This window comes from Podarcis vaucheri, assembly GCF_965113315.1.
Source record: "Podarcis vaucheri genome assembly, chromosome: 14".
NCBI lineage: Eukaryota > Metazoa > Chordata > Lepidosauria > Squamata > Lacertidae > Podarcis > Podarcis vaucheri.
In genome coordinates, this window is record NC_138752.1 from 44,020,612 (window position 1) to 44,042,100 (window position 21,489).

The following is a 21,489-nucleotide window of genomic DNA, read 5'->3' on the forward strand; positions in this document are numbered from 1 at the left end:
AATTATTTACAATAAAGAAACTTTGTATAATAGTTTTATTCACTTGGGGGGGGGGGTTAAGTCAGGAGGCAAGACTGATATCTGCAGATGCTGAGGGTTTTGCAGCCAAGGCATTTTTCATTTTTGCCCAGGTAGAAGTAGTCAATGAGATCTTTTGTCAAGCCGGAATCTATGAGAAGATTGTTGCATGCTCCCTGATGCGGAACTCATTCTAATAAGCAACCTTAGCTCACCTCAAGACCTTCATCCTAAAGTCATGAAGAAACCTCCAGCTTGATGACAAACACATGTTGTCTCCAGCTGTGCCATGCCATGTGAACAAGGTCACATCTAAGTTCCCCACTGTCCCTGGTGCAAGAAGGAATGAGGGTGGGTGGCAAGGGCAGCTGCGGTGGAGGCGAGAGGAAGCATTCAGTTCAGCGCCTGCCGCCACCCGGCCATGCCACTACTTAGGGGCCACAAATCTCAGACCAATCAGCTTCAGCTTAGCATTACGTTCTTGTAGTACTGCAAAAGGCTCACACAAGTAATTTTACACACACACATCCAAAGCCAGCAAAGTTTTTCCAAGTTGAAGGGAAAGCAGAACAGCAGGGAACAGGGATTCCGTTCCAGTTGGTGTGTTCTGTTTGTGCCTCTAGCCCCTATGACTAGATCCTCCACTGGAAGAGTCCCTGGCCAGGATTTTACCTCTGCTACTAATCCACCTCCAGCTACCCTTGACATCCCAGTATTCAAGCTCTGCTGGAAGAGCTCATTTGAGCTGCAAAAATTGAGCAAGAGGTGGCAGCGGTAACATCCTACACATAACAGACCAAGTTTGGAGGTGGGGGTGAGGTCAGAGAGACTGGCTTGCCGATTCTCTTTAGGAGCCTAGCTGCAAGTTCCCAGTTCCAGTTTTTGGGTTGCTAGCGGCTGTTAAACCCTTGGATGTTATTTTATTTGGCACAACTGGACAACAGCATCAAACTTAAATAACAAGGTGGAGCAAATTCTAATGGTTAAAGACATGTTCTTGTTCATGCATACTGGATGCTTATTATAGCATTAGAAATAAAGTTGCCAAGTCTATGAATGTTTGCCAAAGTAGCCTGACATTTTGTGGCTTGTTGTTTTTAAAGGGGGGGGGCATGCTTTCATTTCAATTTAGCCGCACTTTTTTAAAGCCAACTAGTTCACATTCAGCTTCCAACTGAAGATTCAGTAACTCCAGATTCCTCCTCCCACCCCACATCCGACACCCAATTAATCCACAGTTAAAGAGAGAAGATTCCTTGTACAAATCTATTAAATAGCTTTTAAGCTTCCTCCTTGAAACTTTCGATTTCAGAGTGACATTTGCTTAAAAATCATTCAAGCGGTTCCATGTTCTTACCATCATTTGATCGCAGAATTTGTCATTAAAGGAGTTAGGGAACAGTCGGGTCACTGAAGTTAGGCGGTTCACCACATTTAACGTCAAACTTCGGTAATCACCCAACATCATAAGCAGAGGCCTCATGTGCGTGTGAATCTGGTCAACTTCAATCGTAGCACCTTCCAAAAACTGACAGGAAGTAACATAAGCAACATCATAAAAGTATTTCTATGCAAGCATCTACGTAAGCTGGTATTTTTGACTGCAAGTTTAAAGCATCCTTAGAGTGGAAAGAAAAAAAACACTTGCTGAAATAATTGTGACTTTTGAGAAATAAAGTACACAGGACCAGTGCAGACATAACTACGGTTTCTTGCCTTGATGTTAGTAAAAATCCCAAACAGAGTGAAACCCCATGACTGAAATTGTTAAACAAAGGCTGATTCCAGAATGCATGTAGCAGCAGATAACCAGAGAAACCACTTGCAAGCAGAAAGACTGCAATGGCTGGGGAATCAAACCATTAGCCTCAAGTCTTTAAACATGGTTTGGGTTAAAAAAACCCAAACAGAACTTAACTGTGGTTAAGCAAAGCAAACCAAACCAAGGCTTGCGATACATTTGGATTGGGTCACAGATGAAAAAGTTTCACACTGGCAATTACGTTCTCCACGTGGAAGGAAGATTCCTCCAATAAAGCAATAAGCAACTTTAGAGGCCCATATTTCCAACAAAACAAACTTCTGATATCACAGCGCTATGCACTTGTGTCAGAGCTTGTTGAAGCTAAGCAAGTCTGGGTGTGGACAGTCCTTGGATGGAAGGTGTCAGGGGATGATTAGCTGCTTGTGCTTAAAATAGTGCCCCTTCAGAGTTTGTGCGACCCCACAAACCTCTGTGTGTGACAGAGCTCCTCAGACATGTCTGCTCTAGTCACTTGTAGAGTCCGACAGTGGCTGTCTGCGGAAGCGCTTCCAGCAAAGAAGTTCCTTAACGGAAACGCGTCTCCTGGACTCACGACGTGACAGCTTCCGGCGAAGCATAGGTCTCCCTGCAGTTGCTTCTGACACCTCCCCGCTATTTTCGCTCGAAGTGTCTCTCACCCCTTTCTCTCCCCTTCTGCTTCCTGCCTGGGCTGCTGCGTCTCTCTCAGCATTACTGAGATCCTCCTCCAGAGACCCCGCGCTCCCCCTGCTGGTCCCTGCTTTGGCTGTTGACTCTCTCCCAGTCTCTGGGAGCCCTACCACTTCCCTTTCCTCCGATGTCAGTTCCCTGACATCCACCTCCCCTCCAGGGCCCCCCTCTCCCCCGCCCCTACTCTCTCCTCTGGGCGGTGAGGAGCTGAAACCCCTAAAAGAATCCTCTTCATCTTCCGACGTCTCGAACATTTCCCTCCATCGGTCTTCGTTCCGACTCGCTGAATCCTCCTCCACCTCGGAATCAGCGAACCCCTCCAACTCTTCTTCTTCGTCGGTGGTGGCGAAGTATTCCCTCCGGAACCTCGCCACTGGCTGGGGTTTCCGAGGGAATCTCTGATGAAAAGTTTCAATCAAAACCTCGTCATCTACATCCTCTGCCCTGACCCAGGTGTTTTCCGACTCCGGCTCCCCTTCCCACATTACCAAATACTCTACTTGCTCTCCCCTCCACCTGGAATCGAGAATCTCCGCTACATGGTAGCTGTGTTCTTTTTCCTCCATAGCTGGTCCCCTATTGACCCTCCCCTCTCTGTCCCCTATATACGGTGACAGCAATGATCTGTGGAACACTGGGTGCAACTTCATGTGGTTAGGTAACCGGAGTCTGAAAGCCACTGGGTTGACCTGTTGCGTGACTTCAAATGGGCCCAGCCTTTTGGGTCTTAACTTCTTACAACCTCCTTTAAATGGTAACCCTTGGGTGGACAACCACACCTGGTCCCCCACCCTAATGCTTTCTCCTTCCCTTCTGGTTTTGTCTGCCTGCCTCTTATATTCCTCCTTCGCCCTGTTTAAATTAAGTTGGAGCTGGCGATGGATCGCTTCCATTTCTTCAACGAACTGTTCTGCGGCTGGAACGCTCCAGTTCTCCCCCTCCCCCCCTGGGAAGGCTCGGGGATGACACCCGTGATTGGCCAAAAAAGAGCTCATTCCCGTGGACACGTTCTCCGCATTGTTATAGGCAAATTCTGCCAACGCCAGCTTCTCCACCCAATCATTCTCTCTGTCATTCACATAACACCTCAAATATTGCTGGAGGACACCATTAGCTCTTTCCGCCTGCCCGTTGGTTTCTGGATGGCGGGCAGTGGAAAAATTCACCTCTACATGCAATAAGCTCATGAGCTTCCTCCAGAACCTGGAAGTAAATTGTTTCCCTCGGTCCGAAACCACCCTCAAGGGGGCACCATGCAATCTAAACACATTTTCCACAAACAATTTAGCGGTTTCTTCTGCTGTGACCGCATGTGAGCAGGCTATAAAGTGGGCCATCTTGGTTAACAGGTCTACCACAACCATAATGGCTGTCTTCCCTTTGGACCTGGGCAGATCAGTCATAAAATCTATTGCCACTGCCTCCCATGGTCTTTCCGGCGTGGGTAGTGGTTCTAATAAACCTGCCGGTGCCCGCCTCTCCCCCTTGGCTCGTTGACATCGGTCACACCCTCTCACATACTCCCGCACATCTTCCCTGACCTTGGGCCACCAGAATTCCCTGGTAACCAGCCACATGGTTTTGTGTTGCCCAAAATGCCCTGCTGTGGGGCTATCGTGCAGTTGCTTGAGTACCTTTTCCCTCAATTCTCCTTCAGGTACGTATAACGCTCCCTTGTATTACAACGCCCCGTTTCTCTCCTCAAAACCCCCGGGTTTGTCTCCCTCCCTCCTGAGACCCCTGAGTTTGTCCTGGGCATATTCATCCTGCACCGTTCCCTCTATCAGTTCCCTTAGCCCCACCAATGCCGCCCCACACACCCAGCGATCCTCGGGAATGACATGGGTCTCTTCGGGTGCACCCTCTCCCTCCAAATATTCAGGTTTGCGTGAGAGAGCGTCCGCCCTAACGTTCTCCTGGCCTGGTACGTAACAAATCTCAAAGTTAAATTTGGAGAACTCCTGGGCCCATCTCAACTGCCGTTGGTTGAGCACTCGCGCAGTTCTCCAATACTCTAGATTCTTATGGTCCGTGCGCACTTGCACCTTCTGTTGTGCACCAATTAGTAGGTGCCTCCATCTCCGGAAGGCCTCATAAATCGCAAGAAGTTCCCGGTCGTACACCGTGTAGTTTCTCTCAGATTTGTTCAGCTTTCGCGAAAAGAAGGCACACGGTCGCCACTCGGACCCCTCCTTCCCCGGCTGCAGAAGAAGCACCGCCCCTATGGCTCTGTCAGAAGCGTCTGTTTCGACCCTCAGCTTTTTTTGTAAATCCACATGTAGAAGTTGTTCGTCAGAGGCGAAGGCCTTTTTCAGTTCCTCAAACGCTCGCTCCGCCTCCCCCGTCCAAACAAACTTCTTTTTGCTGCTGAGACAGTCCGTGATGGGCGCCGTCAGGTGAGCGAAGTTTCGGATGAACTTACGATAAAAGTTTCCAAACCCTAGGAACCTCTGCACATCCTTCTTAGTCTTGGGGGTTTTCCATTCCAGCACCGCTTGAACCTTGCCGGGGTCCATGGCCAACCCCTTGTCTGACAAGCGGTACCCCAGGAATTCCACCTCCTTGGTATGAAACTGACACTTCTCCAGTTTCACCCACAGTCTGTTGGCTTGCAGCCTGCTCAACACTTCTCTGACGTCTCTCACATGTTGCTCCTCATTCTCCGAATACACCAACACGTCATCTAAGAAGGCCACGCAATTCTTGTAGAGCAAAGGCCCCAGTACATGGTTCATAAAGGCTTGAAAACACGCGGAGCCTGCTTGTAATCCAAAAGGCATAACGAGATATTCAAATGCCCCCAAAGGGGTGAACATGGTGGTCTTCCATTCATCCCCTTTCCTTATACGTATCAGGTTGTACGCCCCCCTTAGGTCCAGCTTTGTAAAAATCTTTCCTTTTCGCACCCTGGTCAAAATATCATCAATCCTGGGCATAGGAAAAGCCACCGGCTCTGTCACTGCATTTAGGGCCCGAAAGTCACATACCAGTCTCGGCTTGTCCGTGTTCTTTTTATCCACAAAAAACACTGGGCTACCCCCCGCTGCCTTGGACTCTCGGATGAAGCCTCTCTTCAGGTTCTTGTCAATGAACGCTCGCAACTCCTGCATCTCCCTGTCTGACATGGCATACAACCTGCCTACAGGAAGCTGTGCTCCAGGGAGTAAATTGATCTGGCAATCAAAGGGCCTATGCGGGGGTAGTTGGTCAGCCTCCTTCTCGCTGAACACGTCGCTGAGATCAGCATACTGTGATGGCACCTTCCCCTTCTCCATCACTTCCGTCCCTGCTAGGGTGGCTTGGGCCTCTGCTGACCCCTTTTCCCCCCTGCAGTGTTCTAAGCAATGTGCGGAACCGAAGGAAACCACTCTTTGATGCCAGCCCACCAGCGGATCATGTAGGGCTAGCCAGCTCATTCCCAAAATAATGGGAGCGCCTCCCAAGGTGGCCACATTAAACGCTATCAGTTCTGTGTGCCTTGCCACCCTCATTATCATTGGGATGGTCTGCAAGCTGACGCCTCCTCCCAACAGTTCTCTGCCATCGATCGTGGTCACCTGCAGGGGGTTGCTTAAGGGGATAGTCTGTATCTGGTGTTCAGCAGCAAACTCCTTGCTCATGAAATTGCAGGAGCTGCCTGAGTCCAACAGCGCCTTTATTTTTAGGGGGTGTCCATTTTGCAACTCTAGCGACACTTCAATCACTAGAGCAGGTCGAGGAGCTTCTGGCACTGGCACTTGGGGAAGGGGCACTTTCACTGCTCTTTGGCCTGGCTGCAGTGCCCTGCTGGCAACCAGGCGTTGGCTTTTACCTGCTCCGTTTCTCCCTGCTCTTCCCCCTCAACAGTTCCCACCATCCCTTGCCATTCCTTCCTCTGGGGGCAGACTCTGGCAAAGTGGCCTGGCTGTTGGCAGAGATAGCATTTCCGGGGTCCCTTTCCCTCCTTCTTCGCCCCCTCACTGGGCTTTGAAACTGCGCGCGCGCGGGCTGTTCCGATTTCCATCGGCTCTGCCGGCGGGAAAGCTGGCTCAGGAATGTCTGGAATGCGTAACTCCTTCCAACGTTCCCCTCTCCCTTCCCGCCTCTCCAAGGCTCTTGCCTCCTGGCGCGCTCCAATGGTCAGCGCAGATTTGGTCAGCTGATCCATAGACACCGCCCTGGGGCTCCTGGCCAGCTCGTCTTTCACAGCTGAAGAAAGACCTTCTTCAAATAGCATCTGAATGGGTGCTGCCGATAAATCCCACCCCAATCTGTGAATCAGCATGGTAAATTCAGTCCAGTACTCACGGACAGATCTGCTTCCCTGCTTGCAAGCCATTAGCTGTCTGCGCACTACCCCCTCCTCAATATCGCTGGAGAACATGATATCCATTGCACGAAAGAATTTCATAGTGTCCTTCAGGATATCGTTGTGCGTTGCCATCAGGGGTCGAACCCAATCTCGCGCCCCCTTCTCAAGATGCCCAATTACGAAAGCAACTCGGGATTCCTCATCAGGGAACTCATCAAACTGCACATTCAGGGCATATTGCATTTCAGTCCTAAAGGCATGGTAATCCTTGGGGTCCCCCCCAAACTTCTGCACTAATCCTGGTACCTTTCTGGGGAACTGAGTGGTTCTCCCCTTCTTGTCTGCATCTTGAGCCCTCCTCTCCTCGAGCCTCGCCGTCTGCAGCGCAAGTTGGACCTCCAATGCTCGGTATCTGTCTTCCAAGCTTGGACCAGCTCCACCCCCTGCGGCTCCGGCTCCTGCTGGGTCGCTCATGATGCCTTCTCCTGCACAGGCAGCGTACAGAGACTGTCGGACTGCTGTCAGGGGATGATTAGCTGCTTGTGCTTAAAATAGTGCCCCTTCAGAGTTTGTGCGACCCCACAAACCTCTGTGTGTGACAGAGCTCCTCAGACATGTCTGCTCTAGTCACTTGTAGAGTCCGACAGTGGCTGTCTGCGGAAGCGCTTCCAGCAAAGAAGTTCCTTAACGGAAACGCGTCTCCTGGACTCACGACGTGACAGCTTCCGGCGAAGCATAGGTCTCCCTGCAGTTGCTTCTGACACCTCCCCGCTATTTTCGCTCGAAGTGTCTCTCACCCCTTTCTCTCCCCTTCTGCTTCCTGCCTGGGCTGCTGCGTCTCTCTCAGCATTACTGAGATCCTCCTCCAGAGACCCCGCGCTCCCCCTGCTGGTCCCTGCTTTGGCTGTTGACTCTCTCCCAGTCTCTGGGAGCCCTACCACTTCCCTTTCCTCCGATGTCAGTTCCCTGACAGAAGGCCACCTGGAAATCTTGTGTGTGCCACCCTGAGTTTAATAGGAAGGCAGAATACAAACAAAACCACATAGGACATACACAAAAACAAACCAGCCTGCTCCATTTACAGAATTTACTAACGACGTGTCTGCCGTGGTCCCAGCCCAGGAATCCCTAGTCCTTCCCAAGAAGGTAACTGTGCCATCTGGACTCTGGTGACTGGGCCAAAGTTTTTGGAGGATCAGGAAAGACCTGATCATGAGAAAAGCTTTCTCCAAACAAGTCCCCAAATCCTGAGACCTCACTGCCTAGAAGAAACCAACAGCTGCAGAAAAAAGGCACCAGGTCAGATGCCCGGACTAGAGAGTTCTGCTGGTACAATGTGCCACAACTGCAGGACTGCTCATTATGGTCCTGACCCAGCACCTTAGTCTTTGCCCAAGGCCCTTGCCTGGCCTGGGTTTACAGTTTATTCCAGAACCCTAGACATACTGGACTCCATCTTGCATGGGTCATTATCACTCCTTGGTGGTGGGTGTCACAATCGATCTGGGTAATGGCAAGACTAGTTACAGTGGCCTCTTGGGCCACGTAAACCCTGTCATCAAGATGTAGGACAGTTAACTCAATTTTCCAAATCTTTTGAAAAGACTTCCGCTTCAATATTTTGTCTATAAAAGTCTGCGGGGACCCAGCACCTGCTTACTATTTGAATGCATTTTCAGCCCTGCCGTTCAATACGAGTACGGTGCAGGTTTTAAGCAGCAATCAATAGTTACATTAGCTATTTAGGTACCATAATTAAAAACACTCAGTTGCATTATAGCTATGACATCAACAGCCCACTCCCAAGATTATGGGGCCCATAACAGCAAGACATCAATAAAGCGCCCCAGAACAACGTTGTTCTTTCTTTGGAAAGTGGTTGTACACATTTGAGAGGCAGCAGAGAACTTCTATGCCCAAGATCAAGCCATTTAAAAAATAACCCACTTCATGGCGCCCCAATTACACTGGCATCATGCAAACAGAGATATAAACAGAGCAGCCATTAATCCCAATGGCAAAACAGCTTCCTTGTTGCTCAGCTCTTGAGCAGAGGAAAAAAGTCAGTACAAAGCAGCTTTGTTTCAGTGCCACAAACCTTTCTCATGCAAGCCTCTCCTGCCTCCTGGAGTTCATTGTTTGTTGAGTTAAGTGCCTTGAAAAGCGCAGCAATGATTTTCTCTCTCGACTGCGGCAAATAATTGCAGGCAGCTAAGGCATCTGCAAAAATCAAAGGAAATTGAGCTTCCTTATTAACTGGAAATTCAAAAGGTTAAGAAACAACTCTTTTGTTTTTATTTCTATAACACTTCTTTGATTTCTTCCCAAATTACAGACGGCTTAACATGCTTTGCCAACAGCAACAGGCTTCAGAAGAGGGGGTGGTGGCAATCATTTGTAGTTTTACAAGTAGCCGATTTCCAAAGCACATTTAGAATTCTGGACCATTCACCATGTGTGAAGAGAGGGAAAATGTTCCAGAAGAGGAGAGAATGGTGAATGACAAGTGGTGAAGAGAAACAGGCTGTGACCCGTTCCTGGCAGGTGAACATGGCCCCTGGCTCTGCCAATGAAATGGAATTAGTATTGCATGCTAATTTACTTAGCCAAACTTCCAATACCACAAAAAAATAAATACCTGCCCTGTAACACAAAAGCTTGCTAGCACAGAGAAGTCTTCAGCATATAGCAGCAGACAGCAAGGGAGATGAACATCACCAGGAAAGGTATTCCACAATCTGGGTGCAGCCACTGAGAAGGCCTCACTCAACTACGCTTCCACTATTGTCATGGCACAGAAGGATCTCTCTACTAGACTTTGAGAAGTGAGCAGCTTGATGCAAGATGAGGCGATCCCCAAGATATCCTAGACCCAAGTTATCCAGGACATAAAAGCCCACCGCCAAGACTTTTAAAGGAGCCCAAAAACAAACTGCCAACCAGCGCTGTTGTTTCAGGGAAAGTATAATATAGTCTTCTTGAATGAGCAGCCACCAACATCCATGATGCCGCATTCTGGACCAACTGAGGTTTCCCAATACAGTGGTACCTTGGGTTACATACGTTTCAGGTTACAGACTCCGCTAACCCAGAAATAGTGCTTCAGGTTAAGAACTTTGCTTCAGGATAAGAACAGAAATCGGGCTCCGGCGGCGCAGCAGCAGCAGCAGGAGGCCCTATTAGCTAAAGTGGTGCTTCAGGTTAAGAACAGTTTCAGGTTAAGAACGTACCTCCGGAACGAATTAAGTACTTAACCCAAGGTACCACTGTACTCTCCAAAAGTGAGTTACAAGTCCCAACAACCTTAGCAAGCATAGCCAATGACCCAGGGCAATGGGAACTGTGGTTCAGCAACAACTGGAAAGCCAAAGGCTCCCCACTCCTGCACAAGTTCCTGGATTTGCTCCATGGCACCAGTTTTTAAAAGTGTATCAGCGAAAAGCAAGGTCAGAAGAGCTAGGTGAACCAACAGTGTGACTCGGTTTAAGGGAGCCACGTATGTTTATACAGTGGTGCCTCGCAAGATGAAAAGAATCCGTTCCGCGAGTCTCTTCGTCTTGCGGTTTTTTCGTCTTGCGAAGCAAGGCCATTAGCGGATTAGCTGCTTAGCGCTATTAGCGGCTTAGCGGGCTTAGAGGATCAGCTGATAAGCGGTTTAGCGGTTTAGCAGCTTAGCGGATCAGCTGTTAAGCGGCTTAGCGGATCAGCTGATAAGCGGCTTAGCTGCTTGGGAAAAAGGGGAGGAGGAAATAAACCCCGCAGAAACTCGCAAGACATTTTCGTCTTGCGAAGCAAGCCCATAGGAAATTCGTTTTGCGAAGCACCTCCAAAACGGAAAACCCTTTCGTCTAGCGGGTTTTCCGTCTTGCGAGGCATTTGTCTTGCGGGGCACCACTGTATAGTTAAGTTGGTGCTCAGCCTACTACTATGCTACAGATGCTACTGCAGGCTGCAGACATCCTTATATCTACAGGGCCCCATCCTTTTCCCACTACAGCATCAACCCTAGTGCTTTCTATACAATGCAGCATATAGCACCCGTATTCAAAGTCTTAATAAACTTACTCAGTGCTGCAATCCGAAGAGGTACCAATGACGGAAGACTCTTGTAGCAGGGCAATTTCATCAAAGCACAGTCTTCAGCCTCACATAAATTCAACAGCTGGAAGTGGAGACGGAAAAGGGTTGACTCCTTGTTTTGAGCCAGTGAGCTCTAAACACACTTTAAATTGTTTACCTGTCATTTTAACAAGGAACTTTGAAGCCAAACACAACCATTCACATTTCATTAACAAAAAAATACCAGGTGTTGCATTTTGGAAGGTTTTCCCCATCATTGTTCACTGTTTTAATTGACTAGACTGATGCACCCTGCCTTGTAATTACATAACTGCTCCAAATTGTTTACTTAAATATTGTATCCCATTACCTTTTTGTCCATTTTGAACCGTTATTACAAACAATCGATCAGTCTGATAGTCCCAATTTTATTTATTTATTATTTTATAAAATTTATATACTGCTTGATTGTAGCAAAACGTCAAAGAAGTTTAGAGAAATTATAAAACAAAATTATCACTAAAACATCTACAACTATAATTTAAAACACACGGGAGGATAAAACCGCAATAAAATAGAGTAAAACAAATCAAAACTCCTTAAAGAAAACACCTTTTCTAAACATCTGGGTAGCCCTTGTCTAAATAGGAATGTCTTCAGCAGGTGTCAAAAAGAACACAGTGAAGGTATTTCAATTATCTGCATCTGATCCATATAAAAAGCAGATCAGAGCTGCTCATCGTAATTCTTTTAAAACTATGTGGTATATACAATGTCTGCCCATTAAAAAATGCATTTCACCTTACAAGAGGTTATTGTAAAGGATTTTTTTTTAAAAACCCAACTTAAACTTCACAAAATAAACAAGTATAGCGGCATCAGGAAGAAAAGCCAAGGCTTTCTGGCAAGGGCACATTATGAATGTCTAAATATAGTAACATTAATTAATTACAGCTGGTGAATGACAGATTTACTAAGCATACTTACACTTCTCACTTGTATCAGTTTTGCACTGTTTAAGAACTATGTCCCCCCCCCCAAAAAAAATAATAATCCTGCTACTCTCAAGTGTATGTACATAGGGTGGTAGCCCAAAACTGCATAGTGGATAAACCCATGGAGACTAGTTTTAAAATTTGTGAACATAAAGACCAAAGGGAAGTACCTCTGTATAGAACACTTTGTGTTCTACAACATTTAGATCCATGGTGAAAAGTCTGGGTTGAAGTGTGGTGCAGAATGTGTTCCCCTCCATCAAACCAATCTGGGCATTTGCAGGTTGATGCCTAAGTAAGTGCTTTTTCGGAGGAACCATGTCTTGGAGGACCTAGAAAATAGCAGAGAGCATCAGAAAAGGGGTCTTGGTTTGTGTAGTCTAAACGCCACCTTTCTCTTTCCCTCAATCATCGCAGACTCTTCTTATATGCAGGATTATCAAACCCAAATTCAGGACACACAGTAAATTTCACTCCCTCAATACAACCATCCACAATTAAACCCCCAAAGTCCCTCACTGGTTGCTATCATTAGATAACCCTCTGTGCTGCTTCCATGACATACAAGGTCAAAATCATGACTAATCCTTTGTACACTAATCATAGTATTTTAATCTTTCAAAATTCCTGTTATCACAAGATCATCAGACACAGCACAAAAGTGGATATAGCAAAGTATATGCAGAATGGAACACTGGTCCAAAGAAAAACAAGGCCTGAAAAGTAATCGCATGGGAGGATTCCCAGAATGTGCAGTACAAAGAGAAATTCCATGTAAATCTCAAGAAAAGAAAATAAGCCAGAGTGGTTAGAGCAGGGCTAGAGAACCTGTACACCTCCAGATGCTGTTTGACTAACAACTTCAATCATCCCCAACAATATTGGCTGGGGCAGATGGGAGTTTGAGACCAACAACATCCAGAGGTGCCCATGGATGAGCCATTCAAGCCCCTACAGAGACTTAGGACATTTATATCCCTCTTCCTTCCAAGAGCAGCTAGGGCAGCAAACACATCAGTGAATATAAAGAATACAAGTAAAAATAAAACCTAATACAAACTTCTAAAAACCATTTAAAACATTGAGCTCAGTTGGAAATATCAAGCTAATCGGTATCTCTCAACCTACTTATCACACAAGGTTGTTGCGAGGATAAAATAGGGGAGGAAAAATGAGGTGTGCTGCCAAATGCTCATTCAAGGAAGGCTCGGATAAGCACCCGATGGAGAATATTTAGTTCATGGGCAAGCATGGCCAAGGAGATGGGACTCGGGAGACCTGAATGCAAAGCATGACTCAGCCAAGGGCTTGCTGGGGAACTCAGGAGCTATGCTTACCCAGCTGCACTTCTCGTATCACCTTTTCCAGAGAGTTATCACACAGATTAATACTGGATCAGTAATGAAGGGCTTTAACATTGCATATGTACAACCTGTGATGTTAAACGATTATAGCCTCTCAGCCCAATAATCCTCCCAGGATTGTTAAAAGGATAAAATGAGTTCTTTGGAGGAAAAGGTGGTATGTAAATGTTAAAAAATAAATATATTTAATAAAATACAGCAGAATGAGGCGGCAGCATTCTGAACTAGAGGAGTAGACTGCAACCCTTAAAGCTGCAATGTGGGGATTTCATGTTTGAATGCTCTCTCTTGTGTAAAGTCCCTGAAAGCAAAACACCGAGAACATCCAAGAGACAGATTCTAGCCAAGCCAATCCCCGCCCCCACTCTGGTGGTGATGATTTACTATTTACAAATTATAAATGTGCTAGTTTTCTATTTCCAGAGAGCTTTCTTTTTTTTCAATAAGGAAGCGTTGTGAAATGTGACTCCTCACCAGCAGATTGCGGTGGTACAGTTCACACTGCTATCTCAGCCTGCTGCATGTGTCAATCAGGTCACAGACAATTAAACGTTAACAGGCTGCCTCACCTCTTTATGCGGCTCCATGATCACAGTGACGCTTTTCCCCGTGACTTGGGCAAGCACCTGCAAGGAGTGCATCGCTTGCTTCCTTACAGTGGAGTTTGGAGAGGTCACCTCTCGCACCAGGTCATGGGTCACGTGATGGAAAGACTTTTCCTGGGCCAAGAGGATGTCTTCTGTTTTCTCTTCATCTTTCAGAGGAGTCGCGCACCTGATCAGGAGCTGTTCCAGGGTGGTTTTGGCCATAGCAACTGCTCCGTTCGAAACCTATGCAGGTTGCAGAAGTGACAGTGTGTTGCCAACGCAAACTAATGAGCAACGCTGGAGTACCAAATTCAACAGTGAAGTGACCAGCTTGCAAAAACATTCCTGCTTGAACGTGGATTGGAAACTTTACACAGAGGGCCAGTGTGGTCACCCACTTTCTCAAAGGGCCCATCGCCATCAGGACCACCATCCCTGACACTGTCAGAGCCACGGTGCAGCACAGCTGTTTGCTGCCACCACCAGCCAATTAATCCCAGTTCCTCTCCTGCCTGCAGTTGTGTTTGCCCAGCATCTGCTATTTGTCACGGGCATCGTATCATGATGGGAGATTGTGCCCATGATGCTATTATTACGGGAGCCAAGCTGGTACTCAGCTCTATGCCACAGCTACCATGTTAAATTCACCAAGATGCAATACCCAACATCTGCACTACGTTTTGGGAAACCTTAACATGGCAGCCAATCCTGCAGAATGGAGCCAAGCGCCAATCTGGTTCCACTAAGAGGCACCACTGCCCATTGCTGCTGGATAAATACATGGAAAGGAGGAGGCAGTGACAAAAGAAGCAGGAAGCAGCCATGCCAGGCAGGCAGAAGTAGCACAAGGCATGGAAGTCAGACTGGTGCTGGACAGAGGGCCAATGATAGCAGCTTGTGCTGGCTACACAGATACCCCAAAAATGAAGGGAAAATGTGTGTGCATCCTATGGGGCGAATGCAGGCTTTTGCTGACGTCTGGAGAGTGAGAGGCGTCAGTGCGCTTCCCCCGACCCCAGCCCCCAGAACAGCCTGCTATCCGCAAGCCTAGGGATCCGCGCCGGGCTCCAAAGGGTTGCGCAGAGCTGCCTGTATTCCGAAGCCTGGGGCGTGCTGAAGAGCGCGCCCGGACTTCGCGCAGCTATCCGCAAGCCTGGGGAGACCGGCGCAGCTCCCTAGGCTTGCAGATAGCAGGCTGTTCTGGGGGCTGGGGTCGGGGGAAGCTCAGGCTTCCCCCGCGCCAGCCCCGTGCCTGGGGGGAAAATATATTTTTTTTCTTTATTGCCCCCCCCCAAAAAAACTAGGTGCGTCCTATGGGGCGGTGCGCCCTATGGGGCGAAAAATACGGTACATTTCCAAAGCCAGAATGAATTGGTGGTTTAATGTTTCCAAGGTGAGATGTCAAAGAACACCTCATCAGTAAAGTGGAAGTGTCTGGGTGCAGAGCGCATGACAAAACCTCACTCAGTGAAGTTCAGTTATCTTTAAAAGTCTTGCTTATCCAATTCCATGCTGTTTTTCTTCCCCACATTTAGTCACACTGAAACACTGCTATTTAGCAACTGAACGCTTCCCTAGTTTTCCATGCAACCAAAAATAGTAATTACACATACAAAGTTGAAAGAGAAAAAGGCAGGTCCGCATGCAGCGGATTCGATGCTCGTTTTAATCTGGATTCGTAAAATCTCTTTCCTCGCAGGAGTACCGTTCCCTCTCGCCTTCTTTGAACCCTGATGAGGGACACAAAGGATGACCAACCTTTCCATTTAACCAGATTTTGAAGGCACAGCTTAAGGCTGACTTCAACTCCTTTTTCGCCTTTAACCATGGTTAACAATAATGCAATATATCCCTTAACAGTGGTGAAGGGAAGAGACAGAAATGTGATCCCAAGACAGAAGAAAGTTCCTGTGTCTGATATCTTAACCGTGGTTAAACGGGGGCCACTATCACATCCCTGCATAGTGCTGGTCAAGCAATCTCAGGCCCAACAACACACCTGTGAAACAGGAATGATGCTGACTTCACTCACAGTGAATGCCTACTGAGAACAAGCCAGATGAATCTACCATGTCCTTCATGGTAAAAATCATACAACTATTAAGCATCTGTGTAAGAACCTCCAAGTTCTCCACCAGTTTTCAGTGAGAAGTATCATTACAGAAGCTCAATGCAATGGTGAAAAAAAGCAGGCAATAAGCCGTCTGGACAGGGACCAAAACTCAGTCATAGAGCTCTACATGCTGAAGGTCCAGGGCTCAACCCCCAGCACCACCGGGAAGTAAACCGGGAAAAGATACTATGGAGAGCTACTACCAGTCAATGCAGGCAACAGTGGACTAGATGGACCAACCATTGGTCCAAGCAGCTTCCTATAATTGATATGAGTCTTAAATACCTCTCCTGTTAGGTCCATCATGACAAACAGCAGCGCCTTGAGGAAAGTCTGTTGATTCTGGAGAACCCAAATGAGAGGCAGCCGCTCCATGAGAAATTTGATGGACACCACTCCCCCGAGCTTCGCGTACCAGGCTTGTTCATAGCAACAAGCGCACAGCCGCTCCACGATGTAGGAGAACAAGGGAAGCTGGCAGGCCTAGAGGGTTAAGGAAAGAACCAAGCAAATGTGCATCAGTCAGCAAGGGGCTGGGTTGTTCAAAGCAAGATTGCATCTGCAAAGCTGGAGGTGAGCTTCGTTACCCTTTCCTTCGATCCCAGGATGATGCTGGCAACATCAAATATCACGGCTAGCGCCACCTCTCCAATTTTGCAGAGCTCTTTCTCCTCGTACGCCATGCAGATGGCGATGGCATCGATAAGCACCAAGGGATCCATGCCTTTGGATCCGTTTTCTTCACTGTGGAACATGGCCGTGCTGGGCTGGCTTCCAACCTGGTAACACTGAAGCAAGAATGGACCTGGGATTTATAGTAAGGCGGGGAAGAGGAGGAAGCAGAAAACAAGGAGGCTTCAATTAGATGAGAAGGAAAGAGCAGCCCTGCTGGGTCAGAATAAAGCTCCACCTGGTTCAGTGTACTGATCTCCCCGGACCGCGAGTATAACCAAATGCTTCCAGGAAGCCCACAAGGAATGAGTGAAGGCATTGGCAACTGCTGCCCAGAGGTATACTGCGTAGGACCATGGAGGCCCAACTTAGCCATTGTGGCCAAGAGTTGTTGCCAGGCTGCGTAAATACCTTTTAAAGCCATTGATGCCATTGGCCTCTGCCATATCTTGTGGCAGTGGATTCCACAAATCAACCTCACATGGTGCAAAGAAGCCCTTTTCTTGCCCATCCCAAATCTGCAGTCAATTTCATTGGGTGAGCCCTAGTTCTTTGATGGCAAAGACGCGAAGGAGTCTGCTCCATTTACTTCCTCCACACCATACCTAAATACCATAAACTGTTACTGTCATAGACCTCCCCACCCACCCAAAAAATTATGTACAGTGATACCTCGTGTTGCGTAACCTCTAGGTTACAGAATCTTTGGGTTACGACTGCGGCAAACCCAGAAGTGTATACTTCCGGTTTTCACCGCGCACGTATGTGCACAAGCGCTCAACTGCGCCCCGCACATGCGCAGAAGAACTCAATTGCACCCCGTGCGTGTGCAGAAGGGCACCTCTGGTTATGAAGTTTTCGGGATACGGCCAGGCCTCCATAACGGATCCTGTTCGTAACCGGAGGTACCACTGTATTCCTCTTAACTGCCATTTATCATAACAATTTCAGGCAGCATACAATAGTGTGAATGGCACATTCACAGAAACCAATTAAAACCAGGTATCAACAACATGCACTTAATGACCTGAAAAAGAATGATATCTTCGCCTGAAAACAAAACTGCCGTGCTTTTACTCCAGGCTTCTTGTTAAAGAGTCACCAACCTGCTGCCCTCCAGAGGTTGTTCTGGCTAGGGCTGATGGGAGCTGTAGTCCACCAACATCTCGAGGGCATCAGGTTGGTGATGGCTGGCCCAACATTTACTTACCGCACTGCTGGGCAACTGCCACCATGGTGTAATGCCGAATTAAGCTGGCTACAAATGGAAGAGCGCTGGGACGCAAGTCTTTGATCACTGCCGACATGAACGCCCCTGTCAACGCCTGCTCAAACGTCTTACGGGCAGGTGTGTCCTGGGCTTTGTACCGATGGGAAATGATTACGCTGGGAATCGACTTCTCAGTAAAGCTGCAAAAAGCAAAACGAATCAACAATTTTACAGTTACAGATAGGTAGCCGTGTTGGTCTGCCATAGTCAAAATAAAAAAAATTCCTTCCAGTAGCACCTTAAAGACCAACTAAGTTAGTTCTTGGTATGAGCTTTCGTGTGCATGCACACTTCTTCAGCATGCACACGAAAGCTCATACCAAGAACTAACTTAGTTGGTCTTTAAGGTGCTACTGGAAGGAATTTTTTTTATTTTAACAATTTTACAGATTTGCTTTAACTGAGAGAGAACATTTTGTTCTGATCGAGGGATGAGCAGTTCATCTGAAACCACATCCAATGTGTCCTGTGCCACAAGGACGCACTGAGGAAATGCAGCTCATAGAATCGCGGAATTGTAGAACTGTAGCTCAGCATCAGGAGAACTGTAGAACTATAGCTTAGGATCAGGATCAGGCCACAGCTGATGCTAGCCATCTGAATCTGATTCTCAAAACCATGGCAAACGTGTCAAGGCTTGCAACCAAATAGTATGGATACAGCAAAGAGAGTTTGTGTTCACTTACCCAGAGCTCAAAAGGGTTAACGGGAGCACCAAGCTGAAGTCTTACATGATAGGCTAATTTCATCCCGAGGATTTACTATCAAAATGTCTACTGCATCATCTAAATGTCTGAAACTGGTTTTAAATAGGAACAGTAATTCCCCGAGTAACTCAAGTTTTGCAATAAAAAACATCAATCTGTTTACTAATAGTGCAAGTTCAGTGCCTAACAGAATGAGCTTTCAACCAGGAAATCCCCCATCCAAATCTTGCCTCCACCACAAACTCAACAAATAGCCTTGGGCAAAGGAATAGATCTCAGCCTCAGTCCCTTATTTATAATAATAACAATAGGACAGCATTGTTGAGCTTTCCATAAGGCTGTTGTAAGGAATACTGAACTAGTAACGCATATGAAGCATTCTGAATGTTCTAAAATGCAAGAAAAGTGTTCAGTAACATAGTTCGGTTGGAGATCATCTGTTTCACATGCAGATGGCCCCAGGTTCATTCCCTGGCATCTCCAGGTAGGGCTAGGAGAAAAGACTTCCTGAAACCCTGGAATGCTGCTGCCAGTCAGTGCAGACAGTACAAGGTATAGGTTCCTTTGTACTACAAGATGCTCACTGTCCCTGGCTGCCATTAAAGTCCTCCATAGGCAAGTGTTATCAGTTCCAGGGAATTAAGGGGTCTATTCTTTCCTTTTAACAGTGATTCAAGCTCAATTCCAGGGATCCATTTACCACCCTCTGGCAAGCACGACAAGGCATTCAGCCATGAACCTGAGAAGGACCAGGGTATTGCCCCCTGATCAGTGTGTCTGATCAGCAACCCGTGTGCTTTCTGCATCCAGGTTTGTCATCTCTTTCCCCACCTATTTATTTCCTTCTATCTCAACACTGCAGAGTTACACTACAAATCACCCAAACCACCAAACTTGTTTGGTTGTGTACAATGTTATTCCAACTCAGAACAGACCCACTGAAATTAATGAGCATGACTAATGGTGGCCCATTCATTTCAAAGGGTCTACTCCGAGTAACACTCACTTAAGAGACGACCCTCTGTAGAATGCAACCCCCAAGAACTAGGCGCAGCCTGCCAACCTTAGTTTTGCAAGCCATCATAAAATAACCTTACTTCGGATGGGCAAGAAGCTGATACAAAGCATGCTTGTTATCATCCAGGCTCATCATGGCCACCAGGAAGCATTTGATCACCTCCCAGGCCTGCCTCCGGTAGTATGGCTCTGTGTTCGCACTCTTCAAGCAGTCCAAGGCAGTCTCGATGGCCTAAAACAATGGAAGTAATTTGCTTCAGTAAACCGTAAGAACAAAAAGGGTGATGCATTTTAGAAGCTGCCTAGTGAAAAGATTGCACAAGCTTCTGTGATGCCCGCGGGCTTAGATCAGTGGTCCCCAAACATTTTCTCCCCCAGACCACTTGAAAATTGCTGACCGTCTTTTCTTTTCCCCGCTGCCAGTTCTAAAAACTACAATGTGCTGTGCCAGTGTTTATTATTTTTAATTGTATTTTTATTGCGTCTTTGTTTTGCACATTGAATTTTATTGTATTACAATTTGAATTCTGAAGGGTCTTCAGACCACAGTCTGGGAACCCCTGACTTCAGTATCTTTAAGAGGGGATTACATTACAAAGTCACATGCAAGGGCACCCTTCTAGGCAGCAACCACAAAAAATGGTGAGGAGCACAGCACTATGAACTACAATGTATTGATAATGAGAAGAGTTTACAATAAAATAGACAAAATAATGAATACATTTACAAGGCTTACAGTGAACCACAAAGCACAAAAATTACTGAAGGATGCTCTAAGCAACTGACAAATATAATTACACTTGCAAAGTATACATTTCACAGTGACAAACCGTACTGCACAAGAATTATTATTGCTCTGAAGAATGTTCTAAGCAGCTGACGTTTCAGCTGCTTAGAGAGAGCTTTCTTCGACACAACAATAATAAAAACAGCACCAATAATTATAATAATATAATAAAGTATGTTTTGTACTGAAGGGCTCACTGTAAGCCTTGCTGGGACGTACATTTTGCAAGTGTAATGATATTTTGTCTACTTTATTGTATCAATTTCTTGTTGGTCACAGTCATACGCTCTTCAGCATTTTTTGTTTAAAAGAGGATTAGACAAATTAGATGACTATCAGCAGATTTGATAAGCAAATGGAATTCCCAAGTTCAGAAGATGTATATGGCTTGAATATCAGCTGCTAGAGAGCAACATTGCATGCTTTGAGTGTAGATTGCCTAAGAGTGTAACAAAAGCCCTGCTGAAGCAGGCCAATGGCCCATCCAGCATCCTGCTCTCATGGTGACCAACCAGATGCATGATGGGAAACCCTCAAGCAAGACTTGAGCGCAAGATCACTCTTCCCAATCCTGCGGTTTCCAGCCACTGGTATTCAGAAGCATTACTGCCTCCGACTGTGGAGATAAGAGCATCAACATGGTGGCTGGTTCTTCTTCTTTGGCGATCACTCCTAACCGAGTAAGACTGTTTTCCATAAACACAATTTTAACAATAAGTTCGTAAGTGGTTGTGGAGGCCAATTCTGGATCCACACATCCTTCCACAGTGGGGACATTGGTTTCCAGGCGGGAGTTGATCATGGTGTGGATTTGCCAAGCATGCCTTCCTCCTAGCACATTTCTCCCTTTTGTCCTGAGTTCGAGTGTCTTCAAAGCCCATGATACCTTTGGTAAAGGCTGTTCTCCAACTGGAGCGCTCGCAGGCCAGTGTTTCCCAGTTGTCAGTGTTTATACATTTTTTTAGATTTGCCTCGAGACAGTCTTTAAACCTCTTTTGTTGACCACCAGCATAACGCTTTCCATTTTTAAGTTCGGAATAAATTAGTTGCTTTGGAAGATGATCATCAGGCATCTGCACAACATGACCAGTCCAACGAAGTTGATGTTGAAGAATCATTGCTTCAACACTGGTGAT

General features: G+C 46.8%; 1 protein-coding gene across 4 annotated transcripts in view; it reads right to left on the minus strand.

The window, feature by feature from the left end:
* The window catches only part of TRRAP (transformation/transcription domain associated protein), a 167,768-nt gene that overhangs the window by 118,408 nt on the left and 27,871 nt on the right, over nucleotides 1-21,489 (minus strand). For all 4 annotated transcript variants that reach the window (XM_082199559.1, XM_082199558.1, XM_082199556.1 and 1 more), the window contains exons 22-30: nucleotides 19,647-19,798; nucleotides 17,783-17,982; nucleotides 16,488-16,705; nucleotides 16,186-16,383; nucleotides 13,770-14,030; nucleotides 12,007-12,168; nucleotides 10,848-10,944; nucleotides 8,881-9,002; nucleotides 1,376-1,546 (exon numbers count right to left, since the gene is read on the minus strand). In XM_082199559.1, coding sequence (XP_082055685.1) covers nucleotides 1,376-1,546; nucleotides 8,881-9,002; nucleotides 10,848-10,944; nucleotides 12,007-12,168; nucleotides 13,770-14,030; nucleotides 16,186-16,383; nucleotides 16,488-16,705; nucleotides 17,783-17,982; nucleotides 19,647-19,798 — 1,581 coding nt within the window. The remainder of the gene's footprint in view (nucleotides 1-1,375; nucleotides 1,547-8,880; nucleotides 9,003-10,847; nucleotides 10,945-12,006; nucleotides 12,169-13,769; nucleotides 14,031-16,185; nucleotides 16,384-16,487; nucleotides 16,706-17,782; nucleotides 17,983-19,646; nucleotides 19,799-21,489) is intronic.